The sequence below is a fragment of the Blennius ocellaris genome, assembly GCF_963422515.1.
Source record: "Blennius ocellaris genome assembly, chromosome: 1".
Classification (NCBI taxonomy): Eukaryota; Metazoa; Chordata; class Actinopteri; order Blenniiformes; family Blenniidae; genus Blennius; species Blennius ocellaris.
In genome coordinates, this window is record NC_137650.1 from 29759929 (window position 1) to 29783929 (window position 24001).

Consider the following 24001-nt stretch of genomic DNA (forward strand, 5'->3'; position numbering starts at 1 on the left):
AAAGAACAGAAATGTACAAATTATACACTTTAAACATTGATTGAAAAAAACAAAACAATTAACATGGTCATGTGAGTTAATACCATCATAGTCGTACCATTAGTTAAAGTGATCAGCATAAATAGAACTGTAAATAAATTATGAGCCTTTCTTTTTCTGCCTCCAAACATCCTTGGCGTGCAGGTTGTCGTAGTTCATTTGCCCAGCGTCTTCTACTTGGACTATCTGCATCTGTGAATTAAAGTGGGATTATTGATAAACAAACAAAAAAACAAGCTACGTGTGAATTCAGATATACTTCTGCAGACAATCATGTCCTCATCCAGCCTTCACACTGGATGAACCTGAACTCCACAGGAGTCTGAGAACAAGATCACTCTATTTAGGTTATCCAAAGAAGAGTTTCACAGAGTATAAATTCTCCATAAAATACTCCCCTTGACATTTTTTTTTTTTTCTTTTTCTTTTCGGAGTTTGAAGGCAGATGTAGTGAAGATCGATAATCACTGTGATTGGCTGGAAGGTTTCCAGTGTATAAACCATTCACTTATAGAGGAAAATAAAAGAAAGAAAGGGGTAGTATGAGAAAAGGACAAAGCAAAGCATTAAAATCAAGTATAATTTAACAAACGGAATGAAGAAAAGAAAAAAAATTAATACATGCAGAAAGAAAAGAGAATCATCAAAACACTTCCAGATAAAGAACATTAAATGACCTCGGCCCTACAACACAATTATTTAAAGCAGCTGAGTGGCCCGCTGTGCTCCATTCAGAGGCCTAATACAACAGGGTCTCAGTGCTTTTTGGGCTTTTGTGAAAAGGAAGGAAATTTAAAAAGGTTGTTTGAGAGTGAGGTGGGTGAGAAGAGTCATTCAAGGCGACTGAACTTTTAAATCTCCGGGTCCAGGTTTCGAGGCGGGAGAAGCTTTCACAAGTCAAACATTGATCTTTGGCTCACACCTAAACAGAAATGTTCCCTTGTGGTCTACCTGCATGAGGTTTGGTCGAAATGTTGATGTCGGTGGCCACAGATGGAGGAGTTGAGGTGACAGCGATGGGTCGCTCTTTGCTGGAGAGTGGGCTCAGGTCTTGGAAGACAGTCACAGCGCTCTGCATCAATCTCACAGTCCGGCATCCATGTACTGAGGGGAAGCTCTGAGAGGACAAGTTGATGTCGGATTTTGACATTAAAGAGACAGACTTCAGCAATCACCTCACAGTATGAACAATTTAAACATTTTAAGGCGTCAACACACGTTTATATAGTTCCCAGAAGTCAACCCAAAAGGATGCAAATGAACTTTGCATTTATTTTACCTGAAATGTGTCAATAGAGTATAAAACTGTGGAAACGCCTATGAGAAAACATTATGGAGTTGTAAAGCTTAAAGTTTGAATAAGATAGAAACCTGCATTATAAAAAAAAAAAAATTTAAATATGTGAAAACCAAGCACTTTAAATTGTTGATTTGTGTATTAGGTATTCACTTTGAAATGTAAGCCAGGAAATGTTGTAACTGTTATTCACATATTATCAAAACATTTATAATACATTAATTTCTGATATTTACAAAATATAGATATTAAATATAGATTTATAAAATTTTAGTTTCAACCTCCACTTAGTCCTTTGTTGTTGTGATCCACACATGATACACTCAGTATGTTTGTCCCATATTGCACCCTGCTTATAACCCTCTTCTGCATCTGATAAGTCTGTCACAGTGTTGCTTGCACACGTATACACACACACACACACCTGGTGAACTGGAGGGGTAAGGTATGCATCTGTCTGTTGAACAATCCCAAATCAACCCTCTTGCACAAAGTCTCCTGGAGTCCTCCGCCTCAGACAGCATATCCATCAGAGAGCAGCTGCCATGAAAGCAATAGGAATAAAACAGTGACCAAAATTAAATATATACACATTTTAGTGAAACAAGAATTTTGAATTTGAACTCACCCGCTGCTCCTGTGAGGCTGAGCGTTACGCCGGATTATTGCCGGCTCCATGCACTTGCACTCTGTGTGGTTTGCTACTTTTATCAGCACAGGTTCTGGCACAAACTTGAATGGGATCACACTGAGGACCTACAACACACACACACACACACACACACACACACACACACACACACACACACACACACACACACACACACACACACACACACACACACACACACACACACACACACACACACACACACACACACACACTTTAGTGTTCGATAGGAAAGACAGATAGAAAGTTTGTTATCTGAGATGTGTTCACTCACAGTCTTATTAACAAATACAGTAGTTGTGTTTCGGCAGGTGACGCTTTCTTGGTTGCAGCAGCCGCTGCACCTGTCGGGAGGAAAACATCGTCACGTCAGCACAAAGTGTTGACCGAAAAGATGCTGTTGAAATTATATTATTAAGAATGTATTCGTAAAGCTAATGCATTTTAATTTGAGAAAGTGTTTTATGTCAGATTATGATGTCAGAGTGGTCACCCTGTAAAAGTTATTATGCATATATGTGTGTGTGTGTGTGTGTGTGTGTGTGTGTGTGTGTGTGTGTGTGTGTGTGTGTGTGTGTGTGTGTGTGTGTGTGTGTGTGTGTGTGTGTGTGTGTGTGTGTGTGTGTGTGTGTGTGTGTGTGTGTGTGTGTGTGTGTGTACAAAAACAACTACGTCCCAAAGTATGAGGCACATGTGAAAGATTCGGCAGAAGAGAATAGGTGTTTACTATCATAGTGGATGTTTTCATTGCCATAATGAATGTCAGCAAGTGCAGCAAGGAAGTCTTTTTTTTTAATCCATTTGAAGGGTCAGATTGAACAGTTTATCACAGAGCTGATACATTGTGGACCCGTGGTCACTGTTGAATCTGAGGCTTGATTATCAGATCTATCAAATTCATTTTTCTTTCCTGTTGTATTGGTCTTGGAGTCATACTTTAGGTCTTCAGTGCTGACGCAAGAGAAGCACAGCCGAATTCTTTATCAGGAATGAGATGTTGTAACTTCTACATTTTCTGACATTTCTTTCAAACAATAGTAAATTTATGACATTTACAGAATGTAGGACTAAATAGCTGTGCTATGCATTGAGTTAATGTTGCTTACATGTGGTTCGTGGGTATGATAATTCATGACAATACACACCGCTTCTTATCACATAAACGCTGTTTTACACTTTTCACTCTTTTTACTTTAGCTAAGATTGTCTTACTCTCACTGAATGGTACCGGTGTGCTTCTTATTGCATTAAACTATATGAATATACATTTGATCAAATGCACAAAAGTAGTGAAAATTACAACTTAATGCACTCCTAATGTGAGTTCCACATCTTGCAACATTGTCGGCGCAACAAGTGATCATCATTAACGGATGGAGGGGGTTTGCTGTGTTCACCCTAACCCTCCATGGTTATATAAGTAATATATGAGATGTTGGGGACCTGGAGATAGAAGGTGGTCCGATAGACAAAAGTAATCAAAATTATGTAATCCGTCGGCATCAGCGATGTGAACAGTCAGAGCTTTGAGGTCAGTCAATGAGACAAGTGCCTCAAGCATGTGAACATCCATTCGACATGCATGGGAACCGTAAACTGAGGCCCAGGGCGACACCGAACAGACAAACCCATCCAGGAAGAGAACAATTCCCATCACAAAATGTGTCAAGGGGCAGACGCCATTGAAGCACGATCAGGAAGGACAGACTCCGTAACATCCACTCACACTACAATTTTCTGAGATCGTTATGTAGTAGTGTTTGTTTTCTGCCTATAAAAGTACCAAATCTGAAAACAACATGAAGTAATAAAGAGGAAGCAGTTCTGAAAGAGGGTTTTTTTTTTTTTTTTTGTCCCCCTTTATCAAGAACAAACCTGTGCACAGACACGCAGGGCGGTTTAAAGAACATGGAGGGGTCGGTTCCCAGCTCTTTGGCCACATCCACACACGTTTCCCTGGGCATGCACTGAGTCCGCTGCCACTCTTCATCTATGGCTGCAGAGAGAGAGAGAGAGAGACAGAGAGAGAGAAAAACAGTATTCAAAGGCAATTCCCCCCAAAAATTACACGTTCACAAAAAGCATCCAGAGTGAATGTGAGTCATTCAACCTTTGAGTATCTCCAGGCTGTAGGATTCAGCAGCGTAGCGTGTAGAGCGGTGAGACCCCATCAGCGGTGCTGATGAAAAGGTCTCCGGCTGCTGAAACCTCAAGCGACACTTCCACAGCTTCCAGTCGGGAAAGTCTGCCAGCCTCAGCAGCTCGTCAAGGCTGGACGAGGACCGCACCCTCCTCTCCCATTGCTTCATCACCTGCTGGGACAACAGTCGCTCAAATCACACGGCCTCTCTCAAGACGTCTCGGCATTTGTGGGTTCCAAATCCTGCATCAATTTCAAATGACATGTTTATCTAATATACTAGACCCATTTATTGAAAGCATACTGGATAAGAAAGAACTGTGGGGGGGAAAAAAGCAGGACAATGGGCCCCATGAGCCAGAGAGACACCGCAGAAAGTTACATCATAAAAATGTGGTTCAAAGCTCAATTTTTTTCATCCTAAGCCTTTAGGGAATTGCTTCTCGTAACATTTCAGATATCTGCCCACTCAAACATGCTTCCTTGAAATGAATGATTCATTATCTAAAAGTTTCAGAAAGCTGATAACGTGATATTTATTTTAATCTGAAGTTTCTGAGCAGGTACACGTCAAAAACAAACATGCAACACAGGAGTTCTTCTGGAGTACGATGAGTCGTCACTGCTCCTAAACAATGACATTGACAGGAAGTAGAGGGTTGCGGTAACTTAAGTGCCAACTCATCAACACATGTTGCTTGTACACATGCTGATTCCCATTAATGCACAGAGTGAGGTATAATATCCGATTGTCCTTGGCTTCTCTCACTGAAGAGATGTGAGTCAAGGGTCGGATTAAGCCATAAAACTAAATATCACGCTAACGAAGAAGGGCGTAGTTCTCAGAGTGACATGAAACAACAGCAAAATGCTCGCAGGATAAATTACAGCTGTGTGAATTGGATCTGACTTTGTGAGAGAAACGCAGCCACCATTCTTCTTCACTGAAGAAAATTGGCATTAGTTGACTGAGGATACGAGTTATATGACCTCATGGACTGCACAGGGTCTGCTTCATTTCCACCAGACTACTGAAATCCTCGTGTGTGTTCAGTGTTTTACAAAAGGGTGGGTGGTGACTGACTGCTTCCACTTAAATCTGATTACAAAAAACAGAAAATAGGTAGGCGTCAACTAGATAGATCCCTCTAATGAGAAACAGAGTGTACAAATGCCCAAGAAAAGGTTGCCAGGAGCTCAAAAGGAAGGTTCGATCAATAAAAAAAAAAAAAAAAAATCTGGAGCTGAAATAGAAGGTGAGAGGACTCAGAGTAAAAAAAATAGCAGTGGTTGGAAAATATAACCAATATAATTTAAGTAATGGGACAGGAAGGCGTGAAATTGTTTGATTGCCACTTTCGTGAAGATATCCGGCTGACGTAACACCCCCCCTCTGCTCACATGTTTGGAGAGCAGGATCCAGCCAACATGTGTGTGTTGTGAGAGAAGCATGTGGTCAAGTGTGAGTTTTATGGGGTGATGAAGAAAAGAAGAAGCTCCATAAAATTGTTAAATACCCTACAGCTTTCGTATAAAAATACATAAAATGTGCAGTATAGACGTCGTAAATGTATTGTATATTGCACAGTGTATATTTCAATGCATTAAACAGGAGCTACATTTGCACGTGAGGCTGTACGCCACACTTACCTTACTTCCTTCTTGCCTGTGCATGCCGTGGCCCACATTTATCCAGCTGAGCTCCACCACCAGAGTCATCAAGTAAGAAAGTCTGCACAGAGTCCCTTTCATCTTCATCCTCTCGCTCTGCTCACTCGCTCTGGGAAGCTGGATAAACTTGTCTTTCTTCCTCTTCTCTCTTCACTGCAGCTCGAGAGCAGTCAGAACAGCTGAGCCCTCCAGACCACACACACTCAGTTCAGACCTCTCAGAGCAGGTATGTGCGACACAAACTCTTGACCTTCCGGCTGCACAGAAAAGTGTGTGTCTCTGTGTGTGTCTGAGCCAGACGTAACCTGTCACGGCAACCCAAGACACCCGCGAGCCAAATGGAGAGGCGTCTTTAAAACACACACACACACACACTTCTTCCTCTTCAAGCTTTGATGCAGAACCAGTGGAGGTGTCCAGTTGAATAATGAGGCAACTAAAGGTCAGAAGCTTGAAATTACCACAGAAAATTAAAAAAAAAAAGAAATTTCTGAAGACATGTGTGTGGTTTCTTTTGTCCAGATGGATTAAAGGCCCATGAGATGGTTATTGGACTGGAAGCTGGATGATCTGAAGAAACTCCTTCTGCTTTCAGTTGGTACAATATTTGTAAGGCCAATTTCCCAAATCCGGTCTTCGCTTGTCCTGTTTCAGTTTAACAGAGCCTCGAGCTTATGTTGCCGTTTTTTTCCTTTTAAATGTTGATCTGTCAAGTGGTCAAGTCCTGTTCAATCCCCTACCGGTGTCCTTCCTCCTGGAGCACACAGCCAAAGAGCTGCAACATGTGTTTTAAATGTGATCCAGACCTCTCTAACGTGCGAGGCGAACCGAGATGCCAGCACCACCCCTGTCCCGGGGAAAACCCGCCCACTTTCTCCTTCGAACGCATCTCATGTCAAAGTAGCGGAGGAAATGTGAACATCATTCATCATTCGAAAGAGACTTTATTCTGTTCACTGCATAGGAAGCATTATAAAAACACTTCCAGCAAACATTCCATGTGGTCTCGGTGGTATTCTTCATCATTGACTTCATTTATTATTACATAACATGACACTTTGAAAACCTTCATATTAAGTAAAAAAGAAAACTCATAAATCGTCCCCCACAGCAGCTCGGGTGTTATTTCTGGAAAAAAAACATCATGGAGAAACTTTTTTTGTGAATTACTTTTCCAGCTGATTATTTGTATGCAACAGAGGATCAACAGGGATGTTGTGCTTAACACAAGTAGGAAACAAGAGATTTATAGGACGTTCTTTGTTTGCACTGAAAATGAGAGACAAGTTTGGATTTGTCATTTTACTTTATCAGCTCGGTTGGGATTGAATTGGTTTGGGTTTGGCCCCTGAACTGAAATGAGTATGAGGATTTCAGCAAGGGCAATACATAATAACAAATGAGCAAAGCAGGAAGCTCATGTGATTCCTTAAACCACGTAAATGCAACACCAGAGCAAAATAAAAAAAACACCTTTATGTTGTAGTGCAAATTGCACTCAAATGTTTCCTGCACAATTTCAACCAAAGCATTGATAGCAAAGGTTGTCTACAAGTAGGAGAAGTGGATTCTGTATCGGACGTTTAAGATGACTAGTTAGTTAAGGTTAATAATAAATAGGATGGATTGAATCGAAGAAGTAAATTATCCAAGGGATGGATAAAATAAAAATTTTCTGTTTTCTATGTGGTGGAGTGATGGTAAAACTACTTTACTTGGTTGTTGTTAAAGTGGGGGGTGAACTATAAATATTTAATAGGATTTTCATAGCTAATTTTATTAAAACACGCTTTTGTGTTTGGATTTGTTTTCATTTGTAATTAACATTAATGAATGAAGATGACTGGAAAATCATCAAATAAGCATAAAAAAACCCACGAGTGTAACAGGAGCAGACTATATATTATGAAATACTAGACATTTCAAAAACCTTGAACAAGCAACCCTGAGAATCCCTGACTTTAATTGTGCAATTTACCACTTGAAGAGTCTTAACTCAATTTACATAATCCTTCATACACAGACACACACGACTGGAAACCGCGACCATGTATAAGGCCTGCACACACCTCAGCGAGCAACAACCACGGGTTAAGCATCAAGCTCAAGCACACTTCAAAACACGGACTGAGATGTGAAGACCCATACCAACAACAGATCCACAGAAAACTGCCCCAAAAAAAAAACAGGGGCTGGTGAAGGACGGATGGTAGAAAATGATTGTGCTACAACATGAGATACTGCTTTTCTTTTTCCTGTTACAAACCAGAATTGTTTCTGATCATTTTCTTAGTTGTCAGATCACAGGAGAAAAAAAGCTTGAGGTCAAAAAGAGGGAAACATTTTCAGCTGTGCCATCAAGCAGTCACGTCCCCCACTAACACATTAAACGGTCACCTGACAAGTTAAAAACCCCCAAAAAAGAGGAGGAATCATAAATAACCAACATACTGCACATACCCCGACCAATAAATGCCCATGTTTTCAAGCAATATAGACAAAAACAATCTCTGTCATTGTCATTTTGTTGTAATAAAACCTTGTACCCCGTCGTGTTCAAAGAGAATCTCTGATTGTTGACCTCCAGGTTTTCGCCCTTTCAAAGCCATTTCTGCCATTGTGGTAGTCCAGGATGGCCTCATTGATCTCTTCCTGTGTGTTCATTACAAACGGACCTGAAAAACAAACACAGCATTAAAGGTATCGATTAAGAGCTGGTTAAACACATCAGGCATTCACTCTGCTTACTGACACGTTGTCCACACGGGAGGGAAAAAAAAAAAAAGAAAAAATCATAAATGGTTTACCGTGTTGTACCACGGGCTCTCTGATCGGCTGCCCAGCAATCAGTACGAAATGGGAAACCTCGGGGCCCTGAGGAGGAAAACCACAAGCAGTACTGTCGTCTTTAATCTATGATTTATATCAGTGCGTGCAACACTGGTCAGTAAATATAAATCAAAAGACTCTCACATCTATATAACATACACTTGTATAAATTGTTAACATGTTGCCACAGTTTAGATTTTTTTTGGGAGAAATTACTGGATACTCTAATCTTTATACAACGTAAGCTGAGTAAAAATGTAGTAAGTCACTATGCTTGGGAGATGATTTAAAAAAAAAAATAATTCATCAGATTGGAGGAAGATAGAACTTTCAATATCCTGATTAAATTTCAACCTAATTATATCAATTACGATCCTAATATGAAAGTAAAACAGGTAAAACTGAGAGAGGATCAGGTGATGTTTTAGCAAAATTAAGCTTAAATAATATAACTTCATTTATTGTAAAAAAAAACACAAAAAAAAAGAAAGAAAAAAAAACTGTCAAAGCAGTGAATCAAGCTCTTACTGTTTATTTTGTTGTATAGCTTCTTTTTTTCTGCTATACTGATATCTAGTATATTCTTTTCTTCATTTCTAAATTAAATTAACTCTCACAGTATACAACGAGGACCAAATCAGGAAGCACATAATGTAATGTAATTTTAATTACATTTATTGGGATACCCAATTCAAATATATGATACATTTTGTCGACCGAATCAATGCACGTTACACACAAAGTGCACAATATAAGACTCTCACCTTGTTTTCTACCTTGACACAGTCGCCATCTCCAAACACCACAGTGTGATGTGGCTCTATGTGCCGCTTCTCCTCATCTGGGCCTTAAAAACAACATATAAACTGTTATTTAGCCTCACTTGAAGTCTGCAATAACTTCATTATGATTTTACTTGCCCTGGGTGACCTTCTATTTCTCAATGGAGACAATACCCCTCTTCTCGTTTATAGTTTATAAATGAATAAAAATTTGACTTGGGGGGGATAAAATAATGAAATCTAACCATGTATAACCAGCTAGTGCGCCTCGTCCCCATTGTTTGTGGCCTACAATTCAAATCTCAAATAACAAAAACTCGGTGTGAGAGTTAAGGGGAGAAATGTCATTTTAACCCCGTTCTGATGATTTTTAAAGGTCAGACTTTGTAGCCATTGTATGACTCCTGAAAAGAGAAGCATATCCAATGCACTCATGTGGATTCAATAATACTAAAAAGAAGACATACAATTTGTTCTTTTCGTTATTTCAGTGGCAGTAATTCCTCATGGGAGAAGTGCTCTTCATAATTTGGATCTTTCGTAGTGAGTACTCTATTATATTTCTACTTCCCTCACTACAACCCTTCAAAATTCTACATTGTAACACATCATTGTAAAACTATGTATTTATTTTATAAACAATGTTCCTCTTTATCAATATGACACAGACATGCAACAGAACTTTAACTGAATGTTTCTTTATTATTTTTCCCCTTTTAACCAAATCTCCATTTTGAGTTCAATAACAGTTTAAAAATAAGTCGTTCACCTTAAGTTCTAATAAAAACATTAAAATCAAACCCAGTAAAGGTGTCATTTAAAGGGACTCGTGAAAGCTGCAGAACTTTTGGACATATTCCTAACAGACACACAGAGGGAAAATTAGATTACATTCCTGTTGTTGCTCAATCTCAGCAGGAAGAAATCTTGTTATCAGTTCTTTTCAAAACAAATTTTCCTTGATTGTATCAGCATTCACTACTCGGAACTTAAAAACATACAAACTTGTGGATATAATAAATCAATGTGAATGGGATAAAACCCCAACCTTTTAGCAGTTGGCATGAAGTTTATCAAAATTCCTTCCAATCTTTCAGCTTTTAACTTAATTCAGGCAGACGGGACTTCAACATGCATGCATCTAACAAGAGAAAAAAAAATTCTTGTTGTTCATTAGCAAAGCAACAGATCAGACAAGCAATCTGGATAGGTAGTATTATTTTTTTTTAAACTATATATTTATTTTTTCTCTTATTTTGCTGAAGCAAACAACACAACAACCCCTTCCATCTACTGGACTACTTTCTATCACAAGGACTATTGAAATCCAAGGACCAGTTTCATTTATGATCTGTGTGTATTGTACTTCTCCTTTATTGATAGCAAACAAACATCTCTACACAATTATTCTTATGACGTTCTCTTGTGTATGAATAGGTACTACTGTTCATGGACCCTGTACTATTTCTTCTGTCCTGTCCAGATTGGATTTGTCTCTTTCAGACAACATGGTGGAAAACATGTGTGAGGGAAATGACAGCGGTGTGTGTGTGTGTGTGTGTGTGTGTGTGTGTGTGTGTGTGTGTGTGTGTGTGTGTGTGTGTGTGTGTGTGTGTGTGTGTGTGTGTGTGTGTGTGTGTGTGTGTGTGTGTGTGTGTGTGTGTGTGTGTGTGTGTGTGTAGCGCAGCAAACCCTTAACCTCCTCTCAATGATCTCCATGAGCTTGTCACTTGAAATGATATTCACTTCCCAGCCGAGCCATGTCAGGGTTCATATGTTGGATTTCTTGCCTTCTTAATGGGCTTGGGATCATCAGGTTCATACACAGCCTTAGTAGTACACACTATATAATTCCATATGTGTGTACTCATTGTTTTGATGCCTTCAGTTCAGAGAGAAAATAAAGAAGAAAAAAAAAACAACATGGCCACCATTGATCAAATCCAGCTGGTCCTTATTAGGCCAGACAACATGCTAATTCACATCCCGACTTTAATCTCAGCAGCCAATTTGATCCTCTTGTGTCGTCAAAACATCTGCTGGCAAACCCAAACCGTCCGAGAGATCGTGCAGCGTTACAATGGGAAATAATCCAATCTGAAGGAGTATTAAAAAGGGGGAATTTTTACTGAAAACAAGAGGTCTGACCAGAACAGAGCCTCTGAAAATGAGTTTCCTCTCTAAAACAGTTTGCTCTCATGAAAAGGGAATTCCCTGATCACAGTCCATTAAGCCTGAAACGGTGTTTTCATGGAAAATACACCAACATTGGCACAACAGGGGAGTGAATGCTGCAAGGACTCACAATGAGACGATCATGCCGAATACAATCTTTCTGTATAAATTCCAGTGATTTTGTGTCAATTTCAGGAGAAGAAGCTGAATATATGATAGATGAGTGGAAATACATGAAGATTCAAAGCACATGGGCCAGTTGGACCGAGAACACACACATTGTTGTAATGCAGATAAGGGAGAAATGTGGGCAGGGCAATGAGGCAGGGAGTGCACGCACATCTAGTCCAGTTTTACTGGTTGTACTCTCCTTAACTAGAAGCATTGAGGAAAAAAACAAAACAAAAAACACAAAAAAATACACCAGGTCTCGTACTAATGAGAAAACTCACCAACGTGAACTGATCCAGAGAGTGTATAGATGAACGCAGTCCAACCTGTTGAACACAGAAATGTCATGTAGATGTTTAAACCTATAAAGGGGCTTCATCGACTAACATTTCCCTGAGCAAGTTGGAGTGCGCTCGACTTTCTTTTTGTCCGCCATTTTGACTGACAGATTCACAGCAGAGCAGCCGCCGTCTGTAATCTAACCTGTCAAAATGACGGACAGCCTTCCAATTTGTCTGCCTGTGTGGGAAAGAAAAAAAAAATGTTCACTGACAGATAATAATCTGCTAATGCACATGGATGGATGCTGCTGCCAAGAGGGTGGTGAGTGCCGGGGTTATCTGAGTCACATTCAGCTAAATCACATATAAGAGACTACTTCCCTTCAAGCTCAGGTCTTTTTTTTAATTTATTAATTTATTTTTTATCTCATCTGCCATGTATCATGTTCTTTAAAAATGTGCGTGGCATTAAATGTTCACAAATTGTTCAGTGTGTTACTTTCTAATTGAATCAGGTTCAAATGATGGGACTTTTTAATCAGCATTTATTGCTTTGTTTTATGACGATGTCCTCTCAATAATAGTAAAGATGGAGACGGTCAGCTCCAACGTGGCTTGTTGGCATGTGGATAAAACGTCAGTATAAATTTTGTAGTTATTTTCAGAAAGGCTATACAGTATGAGGCTGCAGTGACCAATCATGACTCAATTTTATGTCATCTTAACTGAAAGGTCATTGTTCTTCATCAAGTCTTAATATAAAACAGCATCTTTTTCTATCTAAAATACAGGACAACAACCTCTTCATTGTCATGCTATGCTCCCCCAGTATTGCTGTGCGTTTCATTTGGAGCAACAAACAGGACAAGCATCAAGTAAACAAGGTTACTTCATGGCAAAAACACTTTAGAAGAGAATGATGACAGTAATGGATGGTTGAAAAGAAAAAGGGAGGAAGACTACCAGTAACTATTAATGTTATGCTTGTGTGTGCTTGTTTTCATTGAACATACAGCCCCAAATTGTTGCTCGTCAATAGTGTATTTCTCATCATAATTGTCCTACCTGAAGGGACGGGCTGCGTATGAACGGCTCCTTCCTGCAGTTTGAAATCCAGGTATAAGGTCGGTGTCCTAGTGAAAACCTTAGACTAGACGACAACAACATCAAAAGAAATACATGGTCAGAAAACACACGCATGCACGCACTGTTTAGTGATATCTGCATTATTTGGTGCAACTTTAGATACACTGCAGTAGGTGAGGTTGTGACTGTCGATGTGATATAATCCTCTTATAAGGCTGAAGAGTGGAATCAATAACGGAAAATCACTTGTGTGTAATTACAGTTGTTCGGTGCAGTTATTGACAGAGGTGGGATCATTACTAAAATATATATTGGATGTGGGGAGTTACTTAGAAAGTCAGTTAATTATTAAATATGACTTACTGAAAAAGTAATGACACCTTCATCCTCACGGAGCCATTTCATTTAACAACTTTAGTGGTTTTTAACAAGGCAATAAATACAAACTCTGCTGTGAAAACTTTGAGGGCTGTGTGGAAATATGCTGCTCTCAGCAAACTTCTTTTCAATAAGAAAATGCAAAGTGAATGAATGGAAATAAAACTAATCAAAACAGCTAGTGTCACATCAGAGCAATTTTTGGGGGGTTTATTTGCACTTTTTGAGGATTTTCATGTGAATTTATTTCAGGATAAACAATTGACTCTTCAGGACAGACTGATACAAAGAGTGAAAAGTGATAAATATTGGACATTGGGCCTGAAACAGAACAAAAGATTTGGAGTGAGTTTAGAGTTAACTGTACTGAGTTTCACTCTCAATGAGTGAAAGTGACAGCTCTGTTTGACTCTCATTTTAAATAAACCATTTTTTTTTGGTTCCTGCTGAAGTATATAATTATTTCTTATACAGAGGAAATTGGTTTTGTCCTTCAACGTAGTTAAATAACTCGTCAGAATATGAGAAGCATAGACTAAAAGGGAAAGTATGCCCCATTACTAAAGGAAATTGACACCTGTAAAACATTGACTTTATATTTTCAACACTGTAACTGTCATTTTCTCCCCTTTCTTCCATTTAGTTCATCTTTTCATGTTGCAAAATGTTCTTGTCTCAAATCCATTTCCTGAGTATACTATGAAAAAATGTGTTATCCTACCACAGAAACCCAAAACATTTCAAATGAAAAAGAGCATATAATTCGGATTAAATCGAATTCTAACAACTTGCTTTCATGGAGAAAACAGTTTTCCCATCTACAAAAACAAGTGCCGTGTCTCGTGTGTAATAACACAATCAATAAAGGGAAACAGATGTTTCAATCCAAAGTTGGCTCGTGTCTTGCCCTGCGGTAACCTCGTTCACGGCACATATCGGCACATGTTTGCACTTTTAACTTTATAAAAGCTCTTGGTCACATAATGCTCCCTACCTGAACCTCACTCTTCAGAAATAAATGTCAAATTCGAATTTCGCATTAATCCAAATCCAAACCAGAGTCTGACAAGATCCCTTTGAAGCGTTCAAACCAAAAATGAAGCCAAGTCATTCTTCGAAATGATTTTGTATGACGCCACTATTTTTGGGAAAAGCCTATGACAAATTGAATCCCTTCTTATCTGCAGACATTCAGACGAGAAAGGGGTGAAATCGTGTCTCAGACAGATTCTGCAAACACTCGGGTCTCACTGAGGTAAACACTGCGCCTGCCAGACGGCATCATTGCATGGACAACAGGAACAATGCCACGCTGAGGCCTCCAGTTAACAAGCACAAACTCTCAGGGCCAAAGCACCAGCAAACTATACGTGACCGAGTGCTTATGTGGCAGTTTGTAAGAAGTAATTTCTAATTTTGGTAGAAATACAGTGTAGTTTCACATTGTATCTTTTAATATTCTTTAAGAAAATGTGTTGAAACTGCACATTTAAGGCTAAACTGGGCTTTTAAGTTTCAAAACCAAAGACTTTATTAGTAAAATCCAGAAATGATGAGCTCTCGACGGAGAACTACCATCAAAAAAAAGAGAAAAAAATATTCAAGCTTAAGGCTTTATTACTTGGCTACAAATTAATTTAGTGTCGCGGCGTTCAAGTTTCAATCTTTTATCGTTATCATTTTCATTTCACACTGCCTGTATTATTCTCTGTTTATCACAGTTCCAGTCTGTTGACATGAAGCATTCTGAATTGACTCGTTGCTGGAATGCTGAAAGTCAAACTAACCGAACATGATTTAAACTTCTTCCCAGCTGTGACCTAAAATCCATATATTGTCCTCTATAATATACATCAACTCTGCTTTTTAATCTGTCCTCAATGTTTAATATGTTCCGCAGTAAGTCCTGCTAATGTTCAGTCTCACCAGGAAAAAAAACTCCAAAAAACACTTTGTAGACAAAACAAAAAAAAAGAAAAATCTGCTCCTGATTTTCACTGCTTCCTCTTTTCAGACAGACACTGCTCAGATGGTGCGGTTAACAGGCGATCACTTTCTCTTAAACACACACACACACGCACACACAACTCTCTCTCGCTCTCTCTCACAGCACTTTTATGCACATTTGCGTCATTGTTGCTGTTTTTTTTCTTTCCAGTTTGCCTGAAGCAGCCCGCAGTCATCATGAGATCAGCAGCGAGCCGGAGAGTTAACATAATGATTAGTTTCAGCTCTCCTCAGATTGAAGTTTTGATGCAAACCCGTCCATAATCCCCTAAACACACACAAACACACACGAACACACACACACACACACCTTTGCACCTAAAGCTTCCCCAGATATGACAGCGACGGTCACGCCTCCCTGGCTGGGTTTGGGGATCTCTGAACCTCTCAGCTCCTGGTACACCGGCTCCACCATCTTGTCTCGGCTCGGCAGGTTCACCCACAGCTGTAAGCCGGCCACCGGCTCCTCGGAAACGGGCATCTCAGCATGCACCACTCCCCGACCGGCTGTCATCCACTGGTGAGCGAGGAGACGGGCTTGTCAAGCAGACGCCACAGATAAAACAATGAATTCCATGTATGCATTGTAAGAGATGCCGATGCTTTGCCACTGATGTTTCTGTTGATATTAGTGTAGCACAAAGCATGCAGGATGTTGAGGATGTTGTACAGTGGCTGATGCGCCGTCATTCACAGAATATAACGGTGGTAATGATTTTACGAAGCACACCACTTTGACAGTTGTGGAACAAACTTTAGGCTAATAAAATGCATTGCGCCCTGCAAAAAAAGACAAAGGAAAGGATGATGTCATGTTGCACACAGTTTCTAAGCTGCACACTCATGTGGAATACATTTTTAAATGCATAAATCCATTACTTTATCATAAAAGCACTACCTTGTTAGGTGATCAAATTGCACACATACATAGACATTTATGAAAACGCCCGGAGTCAATTCCAGCCTCGGGCCTTTTTTATATAGGTACATCTTAAATGTACCCTATACCTATAAATGTACCTCTGTGCGATATGGCTGTAAAACATCTGCATGTGTCTGCATGCATCTCTCTTTATGTTAAAACTGCAACTTATTCAAGATGTAACTATTCTGTACAACCTTCATCTCTTCCACTTTGCTGAGCTGCTTCACGAAGAGTTGCTTTAATGGCTGCGCATCTTTACTTACTGAGATATTTCATAAAACCTTCACTTTTTTTAAGCTCAGTATCAGTAAAAGACGCATCACAAGCGATACACTGCGACAAAAAAGAAAACTCACCTCAAGCATTTGTTCAAAATTCCTTTAAAATGGTTTTCAAAGTGTGGAAGGATGAATATATTCAATGGCTGGACACAAAGTAAGTAGAAACATGCATATTTCTAAAATATGAAACTTTAAATATGTTTAAATGGGATAAATTATCTGATTGCCAATAACTCAACATAGGTTTTGAAGATACAGAAACCAATACTGTTTCATGACACACATCTGTGGTCATCCCCATAATGATGAAGGGTTAATAGTCAAATGGCTGTTAATACACACAAACAACAACTAGGACGGTGCATAAAATAAGTCACTATAAATTGTGCAAAGCACACACACACACACACACACACATACATACCTACACAAAAACACATGCACATTACACACAATCATTCACATTTAAGCTGTAGCAGGGATTTACGGACATATACGATTTGCAAATCTACTACCGAGCCAAAACATTATTCTACACAGCATATCTCCACCCACTGTGTTTCCAGACTCTGGAGCAGCATGTGGAGCTGCTTTCAGGTGGGGTTTCAAACGAATCGCTGGTGATTCAGCGGAGTGAACTTTAGGGCCAGCTGGGAATTTCCACGGATAACTGGGACTGTTCATCACGCTACACTGTTTGGTTTTCTTTTTTTTTTTTTTTTATGGCCTTGAGTTAGTTGTTTCCTCTCAGGCTTCTCGTGGATAATAAAACACGCGTAACGCAGCAGAAAATAAGTAGAAACCCAGAGAACACGAGCCGCCCCGATCTGGGTTTGAAATTACACGACGATTAAGGAACACAGTGTCCTGATAAAGACGCAATTTGTGTACGAAAGCATGAAAACTTTTTTTTTTTTAATTCAGAACTTTCACAAAGGTTCTTGTATGATGTAATACAATTCTATATATAGCTATACAGTATATTATGTAACCAGGAAGGCGTCTGAGGAGAACGGCCCGCAAACGTACAGCCACGGTTTATCAAGCACTACTTTCAAGTGTAAAGAAGAACAAGAGGTCTCGGATGTGATGACGTGGGCCTCGCGGAGCGCTGACCTCCACATCATGCGGTCTGTCTTTTCACGTGGAAACAGGAGTTTCTTTCAAAAGTGTGCTGGGACGAACTGATGGGGCGAAGCGTGGGACAAAAACACCTGTGGATTCACACATGGAACCGAACCGAGTCTCACAGCATGATTAAAAGGATTATATCAGCGCTTCTGTGCCCTCTTTTTAAATGACCCGATTCTGCAACTGATTCATACGTTAATACAAAAAGTTCTTCGAACATTTTCGTGACCGGCGCGATGTTTCCACTGGTCCCCGTGATGATGCCCTCCCAGACTGATTCCACTCTCGCTGAAGGACAAGTGTGGGTCTGTTTGAGCGTCTGCAGCTCCCGCAGGATGTCTGAGCCCACGGAGGCTGCGCGTGGTGGGTGAGAGCGAATCCAGTTGAACCGACTGAACCACTGCTGCAGATTGAAGCTGAGTCAGCAGTGTGTGTGTGTGTGTGTGTGTGTGTGTGTGTGTGTGTGTGTGTGTGTGTGTGTGTGTGTGTGTGTGTGTGTGTGTGTGTGTGTGTCTCTGTAATTTTACAACTTTTAAAAGCAGAAAACAACCCACAGGGCAAAATATCCAATTACTATGAGTCCTCAACATTATAATGTACATATATAAAATGTTTATTTATATATTTATTTATGCCAGTCTTGCTGTGCTGTTACGGCTTCATTCACATTTATTCTGCGGAGGTTTACAGCTCCTCTATTAGATTGACATATCGCAATATTAAAAATGTATCTACACTACGGTTTAACAGTTAAGGGATTATAGCTGCCTGACTGGGCTCCTACATCAGCAGTAGAGTGAACAAATATTTTCATAACCTTTCTTTTTTTTTTTTTTTTTACTTTACCGCTCATCATAATCGTCAGTTGAGCTGATTCTCCTCTGTTGTACTCAGATGTAACAAAAGCGATCACATATCAGCCCCTTCTCGTCAAACTTTTTACCTCATTTCTTTCTGTACTTGACACCAAATCGTAAAGACAATCTGTTTTTTGTTTCACTGTGGTTTTTACGAGGCAGACTTCTTCTTGGCTGGGCACAGTAACCTTTGTCAGCATCCCGTGGTTGCAGGGAAACCAGCGGTGTTTTCATGCACATGGAGCTTCGGCCAAAAGGTAAATTGTTCAGCTCATAAAACGGCAGCGTAAAACCCTGCAGTTAGTGCAAGTCTCACATAAAAAGAGATTTAATTATTTAATTGCGGAGCTCTAAAGATGCTGTGAGGCAAGTTTTGTTGCTGGTTACCGAGAACTTTCTACTCTTTTCATCTCACTTGTAAACGTTTGAACAAATGTCACGTCCCAAATGTCAAATTCTGGCTTTTCAGTCAAGGCAGTACTTGCAGATCTCCAGGTTTCAGGCGTCCTGAATGACCACAGAAGTCCTCATGGGCGAGGATTCCCTCCAAAAGGTACGACACCTGGAAGACACACGCAGAAAAAAAAAAACAGCGAGGTGACATGGCTTCATAGAGGTAAGCACTCTTGTCTCACAGCAGGACGACGCTGGTATGATTCTTCAGCATTTCTGTCAAGGGGTTTCCATGTTCTCCCTGTACATGCAAGGGTTTTACTTTAGCTTCCACAACTCAATGACATATGTTAAAAATGTTAAAAGCAGTGTGTTCTTTTTTTTTTTTTTATAATTCTCCTCCTTCTTTTCCTCCTCATGGTGTCAAGATTTAGTATCCCCCATTTGGGGAGGCAAACTCTCTTACCTTTTAACTTTGTCTATTTTGTGAATTTGTGTGTTTATGCTTTGGTTTAGGTTTATGGTTTTAACATTATTTCTACACGGGCTGAAATTTGGGCTGGTTTTTATTGAGGTGTGTGGGTTTTACGTCGTTTCGGCTGACCTGCGCGCCATCCATATTTACATCTCACCAGCGTCTTCTGCTCATGCGCTCTGGGGCCCAAACTGGTTCGCATTTAAAATGTAATGTGAATGAACACGTGAAAAAAAATTGGATATCAGCAAAATCCCGGAATTCAGCGTCAAGACCTGCAGTGTGACCTCAGTGACTAAATTACTCGTGGGTGTGAAGCGTGATTGTGTCCCACTACATGTTACCTGTTGTCAGCTGATATTGGCTAAAGCTCCCTGTGACCCTCACCTAGATAAATCACATATCACATGAATATCCATCCATTCATCTCTGTGGCCACAGACGCTCCCCTAGTCTGAATAACAGAAATATGACAGTGATAAATTACAAAATTTCCATTTTGAAAGCAAAGTCTTGGTTCCATGAATTCAACTTTGTTAACGCCGGCAGACACTCGTGCGCTGATTCGGCCGCTTGCAGTGGTCAGACTGGACGGGAAGAGAAGTGCCGGAGGCGGGTCAAGAGGGTTCAAAGGTGAACATCTGTGTAAAGGAGGAAAGCTCGGGCCCCCGCAGTGAGCTGCGTGGGATCTGTCTCCACAGCTGTCCCGTTTCAAAAGTCATGCGAGTGCGAGCAAACACACCTGCTGAAAGGCATGCTGGGAGTGCAGCTCGATGCTGTCCTCCCACACCGGGAGATTTGAGTTGCCTCTGCCAAATCAAATACACGTGGGGGGATGTCTGGCAATCTAAGGACAACGTCTGGGGGATTGTTTGGGTTTTTCTCAAGGTACAACCTGACACTGTATTTCCACCGGTGGTATTAGTGGTCAATTATGTCAATTTCTAATGTTTAATGATTGTTACCTTATCTGATAGTAGTTCGAATTATAAAGTGAGTGCTAATTCTGTACACTGAAAACATCGAATGAAAAGCTCAATTCAGAGAGAAACCCAACATGAGCAAACATAAGCCACTGTGAAAATGCAGCCAATTGTTGTATTTATAAGAACTACAAGTAAACAATTAAGTGTTTTTAATTTGCAAAATGTAAAGATCAAAATTATTTAAGATATCAAAATATTATTTCCTTTCATTGAGCTCATTGTGCCCCTCAGGTGAAAGACATTTGAAAAACATTTAAATGAAAAAATAATTATTTTAAGATACTATATTTTCAATTACAAAAAAAACAATATGCCTTGAAAGATTCCATTTTAGGTGTAATAAATCAAACATCAATGTAATAAATGTCATCTGTATCGCTATTGTTATTTTTTACCTGTAAAGTCAAAATGTCACTGTTGCTGTTGACACTAGACCTTTGCCGCCATCTGGTGCCAACAATTGATATTACACACACAAGGTTTAGTAAAAATTCCAGTTGCAGTGCTAATTTATACTTTTCTTTTTCGCTTGCTGTTCAGTATTGTGTTTTCCATTTAAAATAAAAACACTTGTTACTATGTACTTGTTGATAAGAACTCAAATCTAGTCTAGATGCATTTGAGACAAGATGTAATATTGTGTATTCTATAAAGAAAATCTAATTTGAAGTGTATGTTCAATGTGTTTATTAAATCCAATTTACTAAGACTTGACAGATATTCACTGAGAGGTTTATTTCATTGTTATTAAAGCTGGAAAACAAGATGTGTCAAATACCTGCTTTCAATGCATACACCTAGTGTACAATGACATTTATTTTTTATAAAAGCTAAACTATTTAATCTCTTAAGTATTTACATACCCAATAATTGGTAGAAGTGTTTGGTTTTCACTGTCTTGCGATCACAGTGTGGCTTTCAGATATTCCTACTCACCGTCTCAAATCCTCGGTGCGGGTGGTCTGGAAAGCCTGCAGGTTTTCTGACTCTGAACTCGTCCAACATCAGAAAAGGATCCAAATTCCTCAGCTGAAAACAGAACATGTGGAGTGTGATTGATGGCAGAGGTTCGCTATCACAGTGAGGTGGATGGAGAAACACGTTGACATTGAAAACATTTGCTGAAATTCACCTCTTTTCTCCCGATGCTCCTGCGCACCTTCGCGCCGACTCCCTCCGCCTGCTCCACACTCAAAACGGTCGTCTCCACTTTTCTCACCTTCATTGTTCCTCTACCGATTGAACACAAGTAGACAACCCGGCATTACTCAACAGAGGATAGGATGGAGTTAACCTTTAGAAGCCAAATATCGAAATCGGCGACTAAAAAAAGTTGTGTCGCACCTTTTAATACATTTTCAATACATTTTCTCACATCCTCCTGGAGGTGACTTGTGATCTTCGGCGGGTTTCAAATGACTTCAAGCATATTTTTGTCTCAGCTGTTGTAATCTTACAAACTTCCGCTTATACGACAAATTTGTTACGCATGTGTTTTGCGGTGAAAGAATTTCCCAGCCGATAATGAACGACAGGGAAACTCCCTGAACAGAAAGAAAAAAACTCACACAGAGAAGTTTCACTTCACTTCAGCTCTGCTATGTAGTGTGTATTGTTGTTGGGTTTTGGTTTTTAAGATGTCGTTGTTATTTCTGAAAGGTGGTTAATTGTAATTGCATGTGTGTTCTACATGAGAAGATTTTATTAATCTAAAGAAGTGAAGGACTTGATTCTATGTCCTTGACTTCACTTTTTACAATGAAAAAACACAATTTTACGCGTAAAATTGAAATGTACGTTACTGGTGTGATAATTGAGCATGAAAAAGTAGTGTGGTTCTTATTTGTGACACTTAAGCTACTTGTCGCTCCTATAAACTGGGATTTTAGATGTCTCATATGTTCATATGAGGTGGATTTTAGAACAAATTTGGTGCAAAAAGTTTCAAAGATGTGGCAAACTTCAATATGTACAATTGACAACAATGTGACAACAATCCTGTTGTCACTGAAATACTCTGGGGAATGAATAACGTAGATGGAAAATGTGGATGTGGTTGAGGATTTTTCCTTTTTAGACAACCACTGTGTGTGCAGCGTGCTGGTGTTTCTTGATTGTCTACTCATTTTTTTTTGTTGTATTTATTTATTTGACTGGAGCCGAGGTTTATTGACTCTCAGGTTGACTGTAAGAATGGTGATCTGTGAACTTGGCTCACTGTACAACATGAGAACTGCAATGAAGGATAAATACACTGCACTTCTTGTGCAATTCTTTTGAAGTGAACTGCAGGATCAGATGTTGAGGAGAACAATACAACCATGAGGACATGTCCTACCTCACATTAATGCTGACAGCACAACTTAAGACTGCACGGTTTTCACTGAACCTGTACTATGCAATATGATTTGATGTAAATACAAATCCGAGGTTAATGCTTTTGTGCTTTAAAATCATGTGCACATCTGGAGTGTCCACCAGAAGACTTACAGAGCAGTTTTTTTGTTTTGTTTTTTTTTTTATTCTGTTGTGTGGTCATTTTTCCAGGTATGAAATATTTAGCGTTGTCAAACTATGGGGCAAACATTGTTATTTGCACAATTCTTGTTACTCAATCACCTTTGTTTAGTATTAAAAATATGCAAAATATGAGCGTGATTGCATATGTCATGTAAACAAATAACACATTCAGTCTGTTGCTATTTGTATAATTCATGCTCCAGCTGTCCAAACAGAGCAATCTAATAAAAGCGAATTCAAGAAATGTGCCAGTAAACTAAGCAATGCTAATCAACACAGGTTTTAAAATGGATAAGGAAAACATAAAACAAGGTAAGCAGTTTTCGCCTCATTGCAGCTGATCGTCTCACAACAATGACAGATCATTACAGCGACCCCTCAACATGATATTGCACCGAGTGTTTATTCACAGCCATGTCACACAAACGTCACTTCAATTGGAATTAGATGCATTTGCAGAGCTGCGTCCAAATCTCCCTCTACGTGCAAGGTAATGTTGATATTTACTGTGGTTAATTCCACTAAAAGAGCCCTGCGGTTTACGAAGCTGACCGCTCTGTCGAACCAAAACCAGCGTGTTGTTTTAGAAGAACCTCCCACCTACCTGGAAGTACAAGAAAACCAACTCCGACCGCGTTAATATGACTAAATATGACTAAAAACTGACGGCAAGACAGAAGTTTAACTTTCTTCCTACTTCTAGGTACATTACAAACCGGAAGTCATCGAGGGGGCGGGGCCAAGGTTACGTCACAGTGCCTAAAGATACAAAACAACCTTTCATACACCAAAATAAGGTACAAAATGTAAAATACATTTTTGAAAAAAAAAGACCAAAGCGAGACTATTTAAAATGTTTTTTTTTTTTTTTTTTTTTTTTTATTATCATTTCACAAAATGTACAAAT

At 39.5% G+C, this 24001-nt stretch overlaps 2 protein-coding genes across 2 annotated transcripts; both read right to left on the minus strand.

Moving 5' to 3' along the window:
• On the minus strand, positions 1 to 6691 carry vegfd (vascular endothelial growth factor D). The gene is made up of 8 exons (XM_080497097.1): positions 5797 to 6691; positions 4117 to 4318; positions 3882 to 4002; positions 2281 to 2350; positions 1965 to 2092; positions 1761 to 1876; positions 991 to 1156; positions 1 to 231 (listed from the first exon to the last, which is right to left on the minus strand). Exons 1-8 carry the CDS (start codon positions 5902 to 5904, stop codon positions 222 to 224), a joined length of 921 nt encoding a protein of 306 aa, XP_080353223.1. The 5' UTR covers positions 5905 to 6691; the 3' UTR covers positions 1 to 221.
• A 139-nt stretch (positions 6692 to 6830) lies between these two features.
• Positions 6831 to 23797, minus strand: pir (pirin). The gene is made up of 10 exons (XM_080497109.1): positions 23699 to 23797; positions 21707 to 21806; positions 21511 to 21603; positions 19202 to 19282; positions 15837 to 16043; positions 13121 to 13205; positions 12056 to 12100; positions 9411 to 9493; positions 8625 to 8691; positions 6831 to 8492 (listed from the first exon to the last, which is right to left on the minus strand). Exons 2-10 carry the CDS (start codon positions 21797 to 21799, stop codon positions 8374 to 8376), a joined length of 873 nt encoding a protein of 290 aa, XP_080353235.1. The 5' UTR covers positions 21800 to 21806; positions 23699 to 23797; the 3' UTR covers positions 6831 to 8373.
• Between the last annotated feature and the right edge of the window lie 204 nt (positions 23798 to 24001).

Excerpts from the sequence above, each read along its gene's own strand:
- pir (XM_080497109.1), bottom strand. The coding sequence starts at position 21,799 with ATGAAGGTGAGAAAAGTGGAGACGACCGTTTTGAGTGTGGAGCAGGCG. Across the intron at positions 21,604-21,706 it reads GGAGCATCGGGAGAAAAGAG|CTGAGGAATTTGGATCCTTT; the intron begins GTGAATTTCAGC and ends TTCTGTTTTCAG. Across the intron at positions 9,494-12,055 it reads CTCTGGATCAGTTCACGTTG|GCCCAGATGAGGAGAAGCGG; the intron begins GTGAGTTTTCTC and ends GTTGTTTTTAAG.
- vegfd (XM_080497097.1), bottom strand. The coding sequence starts at position 5,904 with ATGAAGATGAAAGGGACTCTGTGCAGACTTTCTTACTTGATGACTCTG. Across the intron at positions 2,351-3,881 it reads CCCTGCGTGTCTGTGCACAG|GTGCAGCGGCTGCTGCAACC; the intron begins GTTTGTTCTTGA and ends TCCTCCCGACAG. Across the intron at positions 1,877-1,964 it reads CAGCCTCACAGGAGCAGCGG|CTGCTCTCTGATGGATATGC; the intron begins GTGAGTTCAAAT and ends CTTTCATGGCAG.